The sequence below is a fragment of the Blennius ocellaris genome, assembly GCF_963422515.1.
Source record: "Blennius ocellaris genome assembly, chromosome: 12".
NCBI classification, from domain to species: Eukaryota; Metazoa; Chordata; class Actinopteri; order Blenniiformes; family Blenniidae; genus Blennius; species Blennius ocellaris.
Window position 1 is genome coordinate 14640762 of NC_137661.1, and position 18211 is coordinate 14658972.

Here is an 18211-nt window from a genome sequence, read left to right on the forward strand (position 1 = left end):
TCTTCATTTTAGCTGAAAAGATGAACATATTTTCCTTTATTAGAAATGGACTCATGTGAACTTACCTTCAACGCGGCCACAGAGGTTTTTGGTGAAGATGTTTATCACACTGAGAGGACTTCCTTTGTTCAACTCCTCCCAGCCTGTTTTACTGCTGTTGTGTTGTGCAAAAGGTAAGCAAGTCGCTGCATCACTCTCAAACTCCAACAGCCGCTGATAGTCCTTCCTTTGACTTGTGCCGCAGTCCACTGCCTCGGTATGATTGGGTGTCCTCGGTGAGCCGCCATTGAAGGGACGAGGACGGCTTGCTTCTTCTTCAGAAAAACTGCCTTCGCTCAAAATAGGGCCCTCACTAATGGAACCGGCGCTTGAATCGTGGAGATCTGTTTGACTCTCTTCCCTATTTTGTGCAACTTTTTCAATTCTCTCCACCTTTCCCAAGCCATTGACCAGATTTCTCTTTTCCGGGGAGGCACTGTTGACAACAGGGCCTAACCTGTTCACATAAGATGGACTGACATAAGAAACATTCTTTTCCATCTCTTCTCGGAAGGCATGGAGATTGCCGGTTCCTGGAAGAGCCATGCCGTCATATAAACCGTGACCCGCGCTCGCCAAAATTCTCTGGATCCTCGAAGCCATGTCAGTATTTTCTGCTGCGCGCGAGGCCGTTTCTGACCAGCAACGATCATTAAAATCAGAAGCTCGAGGAGTGTGTACATTATCCAAAGCCACTGAAGTTGCTGTACCGTAGTTGATCCCATCTCCCACAAGTTTCCGTGCCTCATTCTCTATGCGGTCGGAAAGGGATGCTGCAGTGGCCTTGAGGGCCTCGATGCGAGACACTTTCGACTGCGTCCTGTTGAAAGACGCCGTGGCTGGTCGTTCGGTGTGCTTGATGTTACCAGCCGCTTTCTCCAGCCTCAGAAGTTGAGAAAGGAGATGGTCATCAGTCGCTGCACGACCGCTGCTGGGACCAGCCACGGGACGAGCAGCTGGGAACAGACGGTCTGGCTGAAGCAAAGAGGCAACTCCCACATCAAGAGCAGTCCTGCAAGAGTTAACGTATCACATGAAGATTAAAAGGAGACTGAAAAGAGTGGAAAAAATAGGACTTGAAAATTGAAAATATGCATTGTTGCTCTTAAAATCGTTTTTTTTTTTTTTATTCAAGTGTTACAACACAGTTTATGAGATTTGTGTCAACTCCTGAGTCGGACTGCATGAACAGCCACTTTGTAGACGACCGAGGTGCTTCTGTGTTCTTTCAACATTGTGGATGATTGAGTTTTGGGCCAACCACTGTTCCATGTCAGGTTGGTCAATGTATTTTACCAACCATGCTTCAATTTGCCACTGTATATTCAGTCGTTTCTACAGCAGAGCGCAAACACTACACGACACTGTATATTCTAAATGGTAACCAGTGGCGGCTGGTCAATAGAGGGCGCCGGGGCTGTTTATGTTAACAAATAGTAAGAACTGCAGTTGGCTTCTCATTCTGAAGAATACAAAAGCTGAAATCATTCATTCATGTCGATGAGTGTGCAAATGTTTACCTGGATAAAGGAGGAGGTGGCTGATCACTCAAAGACCGATCACTACTTGAAGGGCTCTGTGGAGCTTCTAGTCTTTTGTTCTCCTTGTCCGACTCTCCTGAGGGCTGGTACATTGGTCTCTGAAGAAGACCACACATTGAAATACAGTTTAATGATTCAAGTATTTTGCTTAAACACAAGGTTATTCTCTATTTTGCTCAATCGGTTATTATTCAAAGCATGTGCACTATACCATGGAGCTTGAGGAAGCGACATTGTATGTCCGTGCGGTCTCCTCGTCAAGTTGAGCCTCTTCAATCAGAAGTTTGCTGTAAGTCTCCTGGAGTTGCTTGTGTACGAGAGCCACAGGAGCCTCAGATCGAGCAACTTCTCTTTGCTTCCTGTAGAGCTCTTGAAGTCTCCGATTTCTCTTTTCTGCGTCTTCCCTCAGAGCCCTTTTCTCCTCAGCCCGTTGCCGCTTTCGCTCCTCTTGTTGCCGGACAATGTATTGGCGAACTGTATCTGCATCATAGTGTCGCTTTTTGTGCCCTCTGTCTGTCATGTTGCCGGTCATTGACCGGCTCGCCGTGGGACTTGCGCTACGACAACCTCTTGAGGGATCAGCTGCTGCCCCAGCATGTCCCCAGGTGGAGACTGTGGACCTCGTTTGTGACCCTGAGCTCCCTCTCCCTCTCCTACCACTGCTGCCGCCCCGGGACCTCTTTCTGGCCCTCTCTTCCTCCACTTCTTTACATTCAAGCTGAAGGTCATCAAGGATGCCCTTGATGTCTGGTGACAACAGGTCTGTGCTTACTTCCACGGGGGCTTTGTCCTGAGCTGCAGACAAATGGACAGATGAGGTTGTTTGATGGTTTTTTAGTTGTCCTGAAAATTTACTTTGAGGTCTCTCTGTGCTGATTGGGCAAGGTCGTCGGTTTAATTGTGAGCTTGAGTCTGAACGGTGACGGGAATCTGGTGGATATTCAAAGAAAGGCAACACATTAATATTTGCAACACATAACAACCTGAGAATACAGACAAACAGATCTAAAGAGCTGTTTTAACTTTTAAAACAAAGATCATATGATATTCAATTCATTAAATGTAAATATTCATTTCAATTAGAACTAACATTGTAAGATTGGTATACTATTAATTCCTTACATGTTGCCTCGTATGAAAAAAATCCTTAAAATGTTGGGATACTCCAACAAACAGCAGGATATATCTTATTGATGCAGTTTCTCTGAAAATGCTCGTAGTGAGCTGCACCATTTTTCCCCAAATCTACTCGACCATTTTCTGTGGTACAAGTCACAAGCACTTGGGACAGCAACTGGAAACCAGGCCATGTCTTATTGTGCAGCCAACCAGAAAATACAGTCAATCTCTATTCCTTCCGGTCACTGGTACAAAGTGCAAAGTGTGTGTGTGTGTGTGTGTGCGTGCAATTAAGGCACAAGTATGTGTGAGCTGTTCATTTATTGATATGATTTGGCCTGATTCAGCTGCGGTCCTGCCCTCCAACTATCAGTCTCAGACGACCTAAATCCCTTAAAAAAAAAAAAAAATATATATATATATATATATATATATATATATTTTTTTTTTTTTTTTTTTTATATATATAAAATATATATATATATATATGTTTAAGATATAACATCCCCTATATATATATAGGGGATGTTATATCTTTTGATCTCTTGTAACCCCAAGGAAAAAGTCACAAAAATGACATCTCGTGCAGAACAATATGCTTCATTTTAAAGCTTAAAAGTGGAGAGACTTAAATTAAACACTTATAGTGAAATGAAGACATTAGACATTTGAAAGAATGAGGAAAAGTAACTGTCAAATGAAGAGTAACACGACAAACTCTTTGGTGATAAAGACTCAAACTTAATACAACTTAATGGAAATAATAAGTCCGATTGCCCTTTGAGAGTCAATTGGACTACCAATAACCGTTTCAGTCACTGTTGTATGTTCTGACACGCTGCTTGATGACAGTAAAGGGAGTAAAACAGTATGTGTGCTAAAGAAAAGGGTTCAGATTCTCGAGGTCCCACCTGTTATGCTTGATCTCTCAGCTGGACAGTGACCATCCTTCTCCCTGGGTAGCTTTGGCGCTGAACCCAGAACCATCTTCACCAGTTTCTGTCCCTCTCGCCAAGACGCAGGACTGATTACTGCAAAGTAATAACGTTGACTGCTTAGATGTTGACCTTGAATAGCACTGCAACGCATTCCAGTTCATCTCCTCTTCATGGAATACGAGTGCATGTGTGACACTGAATGTATGCATGCCACTATTGCAACCGACTCCCTCACATGTATACACATGCTGTATGGCTGATGGAATGGAAGACATAAACTAAAAAAAGATTTTCAAACAGGATGCAATGAAATAATGGACAGCTGAAAACAGTCAATTAACCATCTACCATACAAAGACTAAAACAGCAAACATCCAGCATTGCCAAAATGCATGGATAGCTTTTTATTTTGACTGCATTTTTTTATTTTTTTTTTTGGTAAAGCAACTCTTGGAAAAAAAGCAGCACATCAACTACTCCAACAGCTGCTTGTACCAAGTGGTTGAGCCAACTAAACTGGTTACAGATTTCAGGGCTCTATTTATAGGAGTCTGGCAACATAAACTGAGAGACCAATCGGGGAGTAGCAGGAGGACACACAAGAAGTCAAACACAGGGTGAATGACAGCCACATCACAGAAAAGATTTGTACGATCAGATTTCAGGTTCCAGATGATCAGATGACAAATGTGTTTCCTCATGCCCAGGAGCCTGATGCAAATCGAGATTAGCGAGTTGTTCAGCTATATTTTGGCTTAACTGTGGCGTCTTGTAAATGCACAGCTGGCTTGTTTTAGCCATTAAAGATTAAACAGAAAAAGCAACAGAGCCACAACAGACCTATCAGACCCATGAACTGCACAGTCGTCAGTGTTGCATGTCTTCACGGGCTCTATAATAATGGGCCAAACAGATAATTCTATATATAAGAAAGACCTTTTCGCTGACATAGACTTCTTGGGTATCATGCTGTCTGCAAGTAATTGCATAAATATGTGTTCCTTCGCTATTTCACAGATACAGCTCAGAAAAAAAGGAAAGTTTTTCTGTTGATAGCTGAAGATAAATGTTGAACAGTCGAGTCCTTCCACATAATGTCAATGTATTTCAGATGATGTTTATGGGCTACTTTCTACACAAGTAATGCCAATATTTTTTATTTCAGAAGTGTCTGTTTAAGCGATGAGGGTTCTTTTCCCCACCATCTGTCAGAATTATGTTCTTCCAAACTTCAAGGCTGTGGCTCTTTGTGTGCTGCTTCGCTAGTCATACACTGCATCATCACACATACTGGGAATTTCTTCAGGGATTATGTTCTTAAGCACTACAGCCAATGATATGTTTGGTTTCTGTTGTGAAACAAACAAGTTTGAATAGGAAGAGAACAAACACTATCATCAGAAAAATGCCAAATTTTAGGCTAAATTATATCACAGTATAAGATTTTAATTTAAATGACAGAATGCATACTAGTCTAAATAGTTTAAATTGCGTTATCAAATTGTTATTTGGAGATAAAGTTATTATGAGATTGTGATACATAACTTGTGTGTAAAGACAATTATATTATTGCAAACAAACATTGTGTACTGGATAAAACAATGTCTGTGTAAGATTTTAACACCATAATAACAACTGTCTTAATGCATGAAGACATTTGATTAACACGGCCTGTTCAGAAGAGTTGTAACCAAAGACATAATTCAAAACTTACGACTCCTGGTTTTGCTTTACACACAGTGACCAATGACGAAGTCCAACCAGACTGATGTAAATGCTTAGCTTTTCTACTGTCGCCAATTAAATATAGATGAGAGGGTGGGTCGGTTCTCACACATAAAAGAACATACTTTTACCTGATTTTGCATTTAGGTCAGATGAAGGGGCAGCTCTGTGGACCTTCCTGACTGGTTTGAGATGTCTTTTCTCTTTTGACCGGTCTGATTTCTGTTCCTTCTGCTGTTGATGCTTGGTCCTGGTGGTCTCTGAAAGCAGGAGACATGCAAAGAATAAACCATATACCACAGATGCAAAGGAAAAACCTATCAAACGGAGTGATGAGAGGCTTTTATCATAAATATAATGAACAAAAGCAATGCCCAGAAAAAGTAATTGTAAGGTATGATGTTGTGTTTTATATGAAATTTGTATAAGCAAGTGTCAACTGTATTCTAGCACATTCAGCTCAGAACAAGCACAATGTACAATTATTGATTTCTTCGGCTTGTGCTCAGTTTGTTTTTTTTGTTTTTTTAAGTGTAATCACATCTCAGGGATATGCAAAAATATTAACGTGAAACAATTCCGTTTGAAGTTCAAGCAAAAAAAAAAACAACAAAAACAATGTGACATTTTAAGGAAGAAAATGTAACAGAAAAGAAATGACAGCAGTGAAAATACAGACGTGTGTTCAATATTTACCTGCAAGCTGTCGAGACAAGTCTCTGTATATTTCTCTGCTCAGATTATGAAAGTCATCCTCCTTCCAAACTTTACCATCAGGGGTCTGGATTTTAGTCTCAGTACTATTAAAACCTGCACATACAAGAGAAATGTAAACTGCAGCTCCCCGTTGTAGCTACCCAGTATTCAATAACATGCATTATAGCAAACATAGGTAAATAAATGAGAAAGTTGATGGAATGGGATGAATAAAACCGTGAAGATACCTTTGTAGATAGGAGCAGGTGGTGCAGTTGCTACTTTGCGTATCTTGGCTGTAGGCATGTTGCTTGTCCCGGCATTGTCACTGCCCATAAATGCTATTATGGGCTGTTCCAGATAACCTTGTAGCTTCTCCTTTTCCGCAGCCTCCTCCATATGTTGTCGCTGCCTTCGAATGCGCTCTTTGAGCTTTTCCAACCTATCGTCGGGTTGATGTCTCCGTAAGTTCTCCAAGCGCTGAGATGCTGAGCCGGGGCTGGTTGAGGGAGTGCTTTCCCCATGGCGTATACCGGCTGGGGTTTGAACGGCACATGGATTCAACTCGTAACTCTCCATGCTAACTTGTGCTTTGGGGGCGCCGTCTTCAGTCCTCAAGGTGTCCAGGGCTGGCTGGTCATTGAGGTAGCGTACCTCAGTGCTCTCGAGAGCTGAGGAGTGTGTGCTGTCCAGATCCCTGTCTGTCTGTTTGTCCCTGGTGTCTCTCTGGAAGACGAGCTGGCTAGGATGTGAAGAAAGCGGAAAGGATGGATGCAAAGACCCTGGCACCGACTTCAGACTGGAAGCCTCCAGCTGAGAGGCGGGATGTGGTGGAGGGGTGGCCTCTCTGTACACAAACCAGATTACATGGGATCAGGAAGAGGATCAAGATTTACTTTTAATTTACCACTGACTGAGTTTACAGAATAACACAGTTACAAATAGAAATCTATGAGAGGAGGGATAATTACATTCTCTTAAAATGTTTATGAAGAAAAATATGACAATCATAAATACATATTTTTACGTCTATCATTTCGTGCAATGCAAATCTTTTAGTGCAGTTACTGACTCGGGCCTGCAGAATGGGGTCACGTGAAACACCAAATGAGGGCAGCACAAATCTGAACTGCTGTATGTATTCATCTTCTCTCTTGAGTAAAATTGAGTAATAGGGTCCTCATAAAATAAGAGTACTCTGAAAAATACTGCACTGTACAATGAAAAAATTATAATACATTTAAATTCTTGATTGTATTTTTTTTCTCCAAAAGTTTTTGTTTAAAGCCAATTTTCAATGTTTTATTGAATTAATTTAATGTCAAAACATCAATACGAAGGTTCAAATTTTAGTTGAGTAAATGAATGAAAATCTTGCAGAAACTATATGTTCTCAGGGCATAATATACTTTTGGAGGGTGATACTTATTAGTATCATCCCTTATATAGTAGTTTTTTTCTTTGCTCAAAATAAAGTGGTTAATGTTAATCTATTTGATCATATTTAAACTAATCTTGAATGCATTTCAGTCTCATGTATAACGGTACAAAAACAGCAAATATTCTCTGGCAGAGAGTTTTGCCGTCGATTCTTATAATAGATGGAAATAATAATCTCATCATTTACATACATGTTGCACTTTAAGCCACGCTTGACGCCGTTATACTTGTGCAGCAACACAACGTAAAGTTGTAAAGTAAAGCTTAAAGCACCGCCCAGAAAAGTCTGTAAAAGGAAATCCTAGAATAGCAAGGCCCCCAGGTGACACGTTTTCTGGTAATTGTTTTTACCTGTATGAAGCCAGTGGTTCTCTAAACTCCACATTATTGTTCCTCCAGACATTGCTGTCCTGAGTAGTGTTTCTCAGAGGGCTGCGTGAGCTGCTCTTTTCTGGACCCTGTTGACTTCTGCACCTGGTCTTGGAAGTTCCTGCACGAGCATCAACCTGCCGTCCATCTAGGATTAAAGAAAGCCACGAGTTATATTCAAACTAAAAGTATTAAATCTGTCTTATGAAGACTACACTAAGGCACAATAATGTTGTACAGGATATTTATGATAGAAGTATCATTGCAACATTGATGTTTGAAAAACACAGATTTCCCTTAATCATTTTAACCATACATCACACCTGGTGGTAACGGCAGAAAACAGAAGCAGGAGAACAACAAAAAAAAAATCACCTAAGAAAAATGACTACAAAGCAAACACTCAACAACTGTCCCGTACAACTGCAGATAAGCAGACAATTAAAACTAAACGTAAACTATGTTCTGCCAAAATATCAAGAGAAGGGGTGAAAGTGAGTTCACACAACACAAGCAACTTCGCAGTTCGCCTGATGTCGCTCGTTAGTTTAACAGCTCACCACGTAACTCAGAGCAGTGCTTCATGCTAAAGGGTTTTGGGTTCACACACCAGCATTGCTACATACTAAATATGACCCGCGTGTGCGTGTCTATAGCACACAGCAAGCTCGGTCCTTCAATCTGCAGTATGCAGACGGCAGTGCATAGCTTCTAACTCCACACTGCCTTACGCGTACTGTGAAATGTAAGCAGGTAGCGTCGACACAGAGACTATGCGTAGATGGTTTGTGGTGACACATAGCCTTTGCATGCTTGAAAAATATTGTACACCATGAGTGCAAATGAAATGCAAGGAGTCACAAATCAACACTGGTGAGAGTTACAGTCCAAAAATATGAAAAGCCTTCTTCAAGAACAACTGAATTTGCCCACAGTGAAACCTTACTGTTTTGGACTAACTCACCTCTGCCAGACACCGTCTTGGAGGATTTCTTCTTGGGCGAGTCAATAATAGAGTCCAGGCAAACGCCTGTTCCTGGAGCCGCTTCTATACGGTTTTCTATGTGACGCAGCTAAACACAAGAAACACTAATGTCAGAATATATCAAAATGGTGCAGATATTGCAAATAGTTTTTTTTTTTTTTATTGCTCAAAGCAATCATTTGTGAGAGCTTGGCAGTCAGTATAGCATTCCGCGGAAAACTGTTCTAAGAATACGTACAGCAGTTTTGCTCTGAGCCAAACTTTTCCATGCACTTGTCAATGCTGATTGGGGGAAAAAGAAGAAGAGAGAGATAGATTTTTCAAAATTCTGAATAATTTGTGACAGATATTCTTACAACATTATAGATATTTCAGAGACTTATTTGAGGAAAAATCCTAAAATGGTGTTTGAACACTTTCAACTCACCTGTGTCAACGTTGTGATTGGTTGCAAGTTGTTGGCCAGAACTTTCCAGAGACGCCTCAGTCCTCCTGCTGCTACTCATCTCTTCCATTCACCTTCATCGAGATAATCAAAGACAAATGTTCTAATCACGTACACAGACATAACACCAGAAATGTACTCAAAACGAGAAAACAAATACAGGAAACAGGAGTGCAACAAACTGTTTCAGACAAGATGATTGTTGACATCAGCCCTTACAAATATTTGTTCACATTTTTTTCCAAAGATACACAATATTTTGAATTGTCCAATATAACTTCTTTTTAGGAAGTTTGCCTCAAAAAGCTCCTGCACTATCTTCACAGTTTTGGAATAAGCAGCTTAAATAACATACTAAGATTACCAGGGGCACTGCCTGCTGAAGTCCCGGTATTTGAGATGTCTGTACTTAATACAAAAGATTGACATTTGAGTGATACCAGCCTGCCATTTAAAACTGGTTATACAACTGAGCATTCCTAAAAGGTAAACACACGTCTCAGAACAGCAATATGGTGTTTACTTAAAACACCATGAAACACGTAAGGAGTCCTACCTCAGCACTGCTTTCTTCAACAAATTCATTGAAATTTTTTGTTAACAATAGACAAAGTGCTTTTAAAAATACTAAAGTTGTTCCACCAAGTCTGTAAGTAAGTCTAGTTCATAGTTAATAGTGAGTGTTTGTGCTCATATTTAACAACCTTTGAGTCACAAGGAGTCTCTTCTCACATCATGACTTTAGCACAACAATCACGTGACTGTCCTCAGGCTCAATGAAAGGGAAAAACAGAAACAAATGTGTTTCGATTGTAAAGCCAGAGGAGTGCGAGTTATGTAATCACACAGGTATGACTGCCATTAAATGTAATTCTCATCAAACTTGCCTGTAATGACTTTGGTCATGTTTAATTAACCAGATTTAAAAAAGAAAGAAAGAAGAAAGACAGTGATGTGTCTTCCCTGCTATACGAATGCAAGAAAGCTATATCCTCAACATCTATCAGGAGTGATACTCACATAAATATTACAAAGTTAAACTAAACTATTAAACGTTAAGTTAGAATATCACACACCACCGCAAGAAACATTGTTATTACTATTGTATTAAGAGCTGTAACCTACTGTAGTAGTAGTATTGTACATTGTAACAAAAGGTGCATCTACATTACAAGAACCCAGTGGAAACAAACGTGAGGTTGCACTCAGGTCAAACGTCTGTTCGAACAGGTGCCATGCTACTGTAAAAGTAAACACTTTAACACTAAGTCTTTCAAAAGTTGTCTAAAGGGTCGATCATCAGTACTGAACATTTGATGTGGAAGCAAACCTTAATGTGACATATTAAGGCTATCAAAAGAAAAACCCAAGAGCGGGTTTGATGACAAATGCCACTTTAACTGGTTGAATGTGGAGCGATTCCCTCAAATAAAATGCAACCTGTGAAAAATCCAAGATGGCGCATACATTCTTCTTTTCCTCACCCACCAAAGTGTTTCTTTGCGACTATGTCTCCATTAGTGGTCCGCGTTACCTCTCATCGGCACACATTAACCATATAAACACAGAAACGCAGGGACACTGGCAATTGCAATAAAGCCGCACACCAGAAGTGTCACTACTGCGCAGAAGGTGCATTGGAAAGGCTAAAACGGTGGGCGAGGACGAAATATGGTACAGTACCATCAGTTAATCATAGTAAGCCCTGATTTCCACACTTGGAATAACGCGATTGTACAGAGACTGGTCTGGCACAAGTTTACCTGTCATTCGTGGACTTTGCATGAAGGTTACTGTTATTTGAAACACTCTGAAATAAACGGGTTCACACCGCCCAGGTGTTTATGGCGTCAGGAGAGCTATCCCAAAGCCGACCCCAGCAGATGGTTACGACAGTACTGCATGTACACACCGAAATCCGAAAAGGCAACACGTCTTCGTCTATAACCAAATCACTAGCCCCGGTAAAACTCACCAGTGTAACGAGAAGACACAATCCAGAGTTAATCTACCATCGGGTGTAAACTAAAGGAAATTGGTTTATTGTTTTTTTTTTTTACAAAATACGGCTAAACCTACATCTAACTCCTCTTTCTTTCCGAAAGCCATGGTTGTTGTTGTTGTTTTGTTTTTTGTTTTTTTTTATCACGATCACTGATACATTCATTTCGAAGTAACTCTCGTCGCGACTGTCCTCAACACTACTTAGTCCAGGAAGTAGTCGGAGCCGCGAACTCGAGAGAGTTAATTTTAACGCTAGCCGAAGGGGGCATAATGTATTAACTGGGCTGAGAAACTCTTAAAAGAATCCGAACAGGTACCTCTGGAAGAAAATCCCCTCGTGTATCCACGGACACATTCACACGGATGTCCTCATGAGGGAAATATCCCAACTTCGTCGGACTTCTTCAGTTTCGTCCAGCTGTCTGTTTGCTAACGTTAGCGTCGGGCTGCTAACGCTAGCGGACCGATGTGAGCTAACAGTTCTGCCAACTAACCAAGCAACTTTTTTGTTTTTTTCTAACAATATGTTATCCTGATGCGTGTTCGGGCAGCTACATCTTCAGATCCGCCAGCGGGGAATCTCCTTCAAAGAAATGTCGCCACCCGTCTATGGGATTGGCTTTCGCGGGTTGCTATGTTGATGTTTCTCAATGGTGAAATAGAGTATCCAGGACAAGTCGGCAACCGAGGGACGCCGAAATATCGCGAGACTTGGAGAACGTGACCGTTGAGCAATCGCTCGCTCTCTCTCTCTCTCTCTCTCACCCCCCTCTCTCTCGACACAGTTTTGACCCCATTATGGATTAATGTGCAATTTGATTCAGTAGTAGGTCGACTTATTCTTTGTTTATATTATTAACTTACGTGTGTGAAAGAACACGCCTTTTATATTTGCTCATTGCATTGTACTGTAATTATTGTTTCATTCAAAAGTTAAAATAACATAAAATAAAAATAAACAGTCTTATCAACAAAACGTCCAATTCAACATGTTTTGAATGAAAATGAGTAGAAGAGAAGATCAGTCATAAACTCATTCATGGTGAAGTTACGTAATAGTACTTTGTTTCATTAGCTGTGGACTCCAACAAAATTTGGTTGATGAAAACACATCCAGTCCCTGATACATTTCATGAATTTGAATGTTTATTTTTCTTCCAGCGCAATGTTTCAGTACTACTTAACAATTAAAGGTACATGACAGAAAAACTTGGTTTGAAATCTGAGCTTCTGCCTGATTGACTTGGATAATTACTTTACCTTCTAAAGAAGGCACACAAGAACACAAAGAAAAGAAAGACAGACACTCACTCAATGCATTGAATGGACAAGGCAGTCTAATATTGTGTCTTCCTTTACGCTCAGCGATATAAAAAAAAAAAGATAATAATTTATTGTTATTATATTTTTTTTAATGGGACATTTTATTGCTCCCCACATTATTGCTCTGTATGTAGCCTATCATATTCCTGTTGGACTTTAATCACACAAACTGGGAGTAATTGGCTGCCACAGCAACGTGCCAGGGGAGCAGCTGAGGGTCAAGGTATCAACCTTGCAGCAGTAGAATTCAAACCACAAATCTATGAACAGAAGGTGGGGATAGTCTCCAGGTCACCAGGGTCACGAGATGTATACCTTCAATCTTGTAAATTCTTTCATTTGCCTCAGTTTTCTCATGGGATCATTGATAAGATTTTCTCATCAAATGTGACTCATACAAGATATTTTTTTTTTATTTTTTTAAGAATATTACAGGTTTTCTCAAGCTGCATATGAGTATGTGTTGAGATGACCTTTTTAAATCCAGTTGCTCTCTATGATTAGGAACATATTACAACAACAACAACAAAAAACATTATTCCATCAATGCGAATTATGTTCGTTTACTGCCCTCTTACGGCCGGAGTGTGTAGTACACCTTGAAGTGCCCTTCATCCAGACAGCCAATCTGTTCCATTCTGTTAAAAACAAAACAAAACAAAACAACACACACGCGCGCGCGCGCACACACACACACACACACACACACACACACACACACACACACACACACACACACACACACACACACACAGATACATTTGGGAATTATTCTATCATATTTTTCTCTTTTTCACGATTTTGTGATTCAATTTAGGTGAAGTGATTTTTCTTCATTACTTTCTTTAGCAACAATTAGAGGACACGTTGTGAAAATAATAAAAACTATTGACAACAGTTTCAGTAGACTGTCAACAGGTGAGACATGCGTAGGAACTGCAGAGAAGTAATGAAAGTATGACATTCGGGTTTCGAGGTTAGGCAGCTGCTTAAACACACAAAAAAAGCAACAAGTAGGTGCTCACAACCTCCGGGGATGTTTAAGCCGCACGGAGAGGCAGAGAGATCACTTTACACTCACTCTGTAAGATTCAATTCGATTTCGATTTCCCTCACTGAAATCGTGCCATAACTGCTCCAATTCCCCAGAATCTTAGTGGAAAACATTATCTATCACAGACCCCCTACCCCTCCCTCCACCCCCCTCTCTCTCTCTCTCTCTCTCTCTCTCTCTCTCTCTCTCTCTCTCTCTCTCTCTCTCTCTCTCTCTCTCTCTCTCTCTCTCTCCCCACTGTCTCTCGCTCTCTGGACTGATCTGATAGGGCGATAGTATCCAGCAGACGTCGCATCTGGTGCCACATTGTTGTTATTCGCGGTGGAAAGGTGAACACGAAATGGACAGGAGTTCCTTTTTTCCAGGTAAGGAATTGTGCGCCGTGAGTTTGGAGAAATGCTGAGTAGTTCTTGCGACAATCCAGATCTGACAGTGCATCCGACAACTGGGATGGAGCTTTTTTTTTGGCAGATTGTTTCTGTGCCCAGCCACAAAACCAGGGTGCAGAAATCTGCAACACGAAGTCTCCCCTCCTCGTTACCGGACAAGTGCAACCTTGTTAAGCTTTATGTAACTTGGTTATCGCCTCTAGTTTTCACAGGTGTGGAAACGAAACACTCACACCACGGGAACTGAACAGGAATTAACTTTTCTTTTTAGCACTATCTATATATATGTTTGTTGGATGAGATGGTGATCACTTATACATATTTACTGATTTATTTATTCCAAATCTCAATAGGGATAGTGGATCATTAGAGTCAAACTCGTGCAGCTAGTTTTGAATCTCTATTTTCACTGCTTATACTGACTACTGTCTGAGTATACTCCAAGTATATCATGTGGAGGCCAAGTGGGGTCCTTCTGAATCATTATCTGTTGATTACCCTGTGGACCAAGAGCAGATAATGATACAAGAAAAAGAAAAAGAAAATCTAGTGAAGGATAAGAAATCTCTTTAGGTCTGTCTGAGGCCAGGGTAGGCAGCCATCATTACCTAAAGGGAAGAGGAATTAATTAAAGATGAGAAAATCGAGACTACATTTGCTGCAGTGAACATGAAAGAAATGTGTCTGTCAGGTCGTTGATGAGGTTTAGGAGTCTAAAATGTCATGATGTGCTTGTATCAGCTTGTTAAATCTATTCTGTTTGTCCTTGTATAAATTTAGGCTGGAGCTTCACCAAGTGTTTAATGTTTTTTTTTTTAATACCTTATTGAGGAATGAACCCGCCCTAAAGTTTCGGGAGGAGTGTTTAGATTGACAAAGGAAGGCCACCAATATATTCTCTGAAGCTAGAAGAATCTGATAAAAAAAAAAAAAAAAGACAGGCAGCTTGATTAGGTAGTATTTGTGTTTTTAGATGGCGGATCGCTGGAGGCTAAAGCTGCATTGTCAGTCAACCTCAACACTTCATATTTGTCTGTATTTCGAGTTGGAGCCTGTAGGAAAAGGATGTTCACCGCTCCTAATTAAATGCTCATTTTAAAAAGATAAATCTTTGCTTCGATCAATGCTGCTCCACAGAATGTAATGTTATTTCTTCATACTCATACTTGCCATTTACCACCCACAGTCTTGTTTGCTTGTGTTTTCTCTTCTTGTCAAGTGCTCTGATTGTCCTGATTGAATAATGCCACTCTTGTTGGAGAGGGTGTAAATTGGTTTTCATGGTGTATAAATTAGTGCCTCCCTTTGGAAAAACCTGAACCCGATTCTACCTCCTGAACCCATTCTTATGGAAAACAAAGCACATGTTTGTTTGACCACCTAATACAGTTTGAAGGAGGTTTTCTGTGACTCATCATTTACAATGAATCAATCATCTTTCACAGTTTTAATTCTGCCAATGTTTTCTAGCAGGGACAATGGGCATGTTTGAAAAAAATTTGTAGATTTTCCAGTTTCTGTGTGTGTCTGACTCAGTTGGTGTTTTTAATGCTGTCTTCATCGGCATGTATTGAAAAGTAATGGTTAATTATACTTTAAAGTAACAAACATGTAGATACATATCACATGAGGAATGGCCTTGATCCAATCTGTTGGAGGCTCAAAATCATTTTAGTAAATAATTAGTTCTCCAGGTTATAGAAAATATCTTTATAAATATGAAGTCTTAGAAATGCAATAATAAAAGACAGTCAACTGAGTTACAAGATGATATGAATAATAGAAATAAGAAGCATTTTACTCCACAAACATCGGTCTACTCTATAGGGTTGCTGAAGCTGACTTCAAAACAGATATTTGTTTTTACTTGTCTGCAGTGACTATTTCGTCAAAGCTTCGCTAACACTTCACTTTGTGCTTCAGAATAAATTTGCCAAATTGATGTGGTTTGTGAGTGACAATTTTGATATGCCAGTCATTTCAGCAAAGCTCTGACAACATAAATTATCACTCACTCAGATATTGATGACTTCCTAAGCTAATGGGCTTCACTCATTTATTAACTAAAAAGACTCGTTGTCATCTAGTTCCTGATGAGCACTGCTGGTGAAATAGCCTCCATCCTTAGTGAAATGGATCTCCTTGTTTTAAACCCATGAGATACCAGGTTTGGTCAGGAGTATGAGGTAGCTGTTTTATTTCTACTAAATGACAACACAGTATTCTTTTTACATCGCAAATATTCTGGTAAAAAAAAATCTTTTTTAAATTCTTAGAATGTTTTTGCACTTATCCAATGGGTCATTTCTTTTAAGTATGAGTGATGACTGCAACCGTTGTTTTCACATGGAGGTGATTCACATGGAGGTGATTCACATAGGTTTCTATTAACACAGTTGCATTGTGACATTTTTCACTATGGCCTTGTGTACACACTTCAGAATGCTAATTTTAAAATCAAATGAAAGAACAACCATGTCTGATTTTGTAGCCTTCAGCAGAGGAGCTGCAGCAAACTGAACACTTTCCTTGAGCATAAAATGACCTTCGGAAAGTTGTTCCACTCTATTGTTTGCAACATGGGTTCTTCTGTAGATAAGTGTTAAAGGGTGTTCAAAAAGCATGATGGGAAATCATTTTTGTTTTTAGTCGATCCTACACTAATGACAATATAGATATGGAAATTATATTCTGCCCTTTCCAATAGATCTCTTATGATTCAGGACAGAAGACCTTTAAATGTCAGTGGAAGTATTGCTGTGTGTCCCCTGTTGACCAACGTGCTCTAACCTGGTCATATGAAGCATGCATGTTTTAGCTGGCTTTGTCTACGAAGGATGTAGATGTTGATGAGACAATGAGAACGTGTATTGTGGAATTGAGAAAACCTTGCCTCCACAGGGGACAAGGCATACACATGTTCTCATGTGGAGAAAGTTCAAAAAGCTCTAAATTTCTCAGTTTTGAGAAATGACATACGTCTTCATTACATACAGAGCACAGTCATTTTGTAGGCACACCAACCTGCACGCACACACACAAACAAAACAGTATTGTCCGTGGAGACTATCACTACTATGAGTGAAAAGGAGTATACGCCTCGGACAGGTCGCTAATTCATCGCACGGTGAGCGCAGAGGGAAGCAACCACAAACTCAAGTTCACACCTGTACTCAATGTAGAGTAGCACAAAGTGACTGCTTGGATTTATATTGCTACAGGATGTCAAATTGCAGTTTAAGTGTCATCCAATGGACCATTTTTGAGAAGTTAACAGTCACTTATCTATAGGTTGGGGACTTTATTTCTGTATGATGACGCTATACAGGAACACGATAATAGTGGTTTTATGAACAGCAGATGAAAGTCTCATTTCCTGTTTGACTTCTCTTTTTGACACGTCTAAATGGTAGAGAGAATGTATGAAACATCCTCACTGGAGGTGTTGGGGCCAGGATAATGCCTCATTTGAAAATTCTTGACGCACAAGGAAGCAGAACTAGTAAAGTTGCTGTTTTTAATTGTTCTGTGTGAATTACTGCATGTCCTATACAGTATAATTGGTTGATTTCAACTGTGCTCTCTAAAATGGTCAATTTTCCCTGTCTAACATTGACATAGGAGAAATAACAAATAATAAGAAAGCTCTTACCCATGGGCAATCTTCACCTTCTAATCATATGTTTGTGCTTTTTCTATTAGTCATGTTAATTACAACTGATCTGAGGTGATAGCGTTACATCACGGTACTTTCTAGAAGGCGACCACTGCAAAAACACACCTGTGGGAATGTCTTCATATTAATTCAAAGTTGACATGTCAAATTGTCCCCTGGTTGCAATTTGAAGATGAAATGTTGTCGAAAATAATCAAAAGTCTGGCACATTGCATAAGGTTAGAGTCTTAGTACTATATTGCGTGTTTGCCAAACATGCAGAGCCATTATTGCTAATAAAAGTGCAGCAAATTCACAAACAAGGTCACTGTATGTGTCACCAATGTCATTGACTCAGGTTTTCAGCATTTTTATGCATTGAAAATGCAGTCTGTGTTTATGGAACAATAATTACATAAAGATTGTATGAAACTTTAATGAACCCTGCGGGGACATTAGTGTTGCCATTATTGTGGAGTCACATATAAT

The 18211-nt window shown here is 40.0% G+C and overlaps 1 protein-coding gene across 1 annotated transcript in view; it reads right to left on the minus strand.

Moving 5' to 3' along the window:
* The window catches only part of cep350 (centrosomal protein 350), a 31790-nt gene extending 19890 nt beyond the window's left edge, over nt 1–11900 (minus strand). The window contains exons 1-12 of the mRNA XM_080506042.1: nt 11619–11900; nt 9280–9371; nt 9091–9134; nt 8832–8940; nt 7850–8015; nt 6307–6905; nt 6059–6172; nt 5494–5622; nt 3611–3730; nt 1792–2510; nt 1560–1678; nt 66–1051 (exon numbers count right to left, since the gene is read on the minus strand). Coding sequence (XP_080362168.1) covers nt 66–1051; nt 1560–1678; nt 1792–2510; nt 3611–3730; nt 5494–5622; nt 6059–6172; nt 6307–6905; nt 7850–8015; nt 8832–8940; nt 9091–9134; nt 9280–9367 — 3193 coding nt within the window. The 5' untranslated portion in view covers nt 9368–9371; nt 11619–11900. The remainder of the gene's footprint in view (nt 1–65; nt 1052–1559; nt 1679–1791; nt 2511–3610; nt 3731–5493; nt 5623–6058; nt 6173–6306; nt 6906–7849; nt 8016–8831; nt 8941–9090; nt 9135–9279; nt 9372–11618) is intronic.
* Between the last annotated feature and the right edge of the window lie 6311 nt (nt 11901–18211).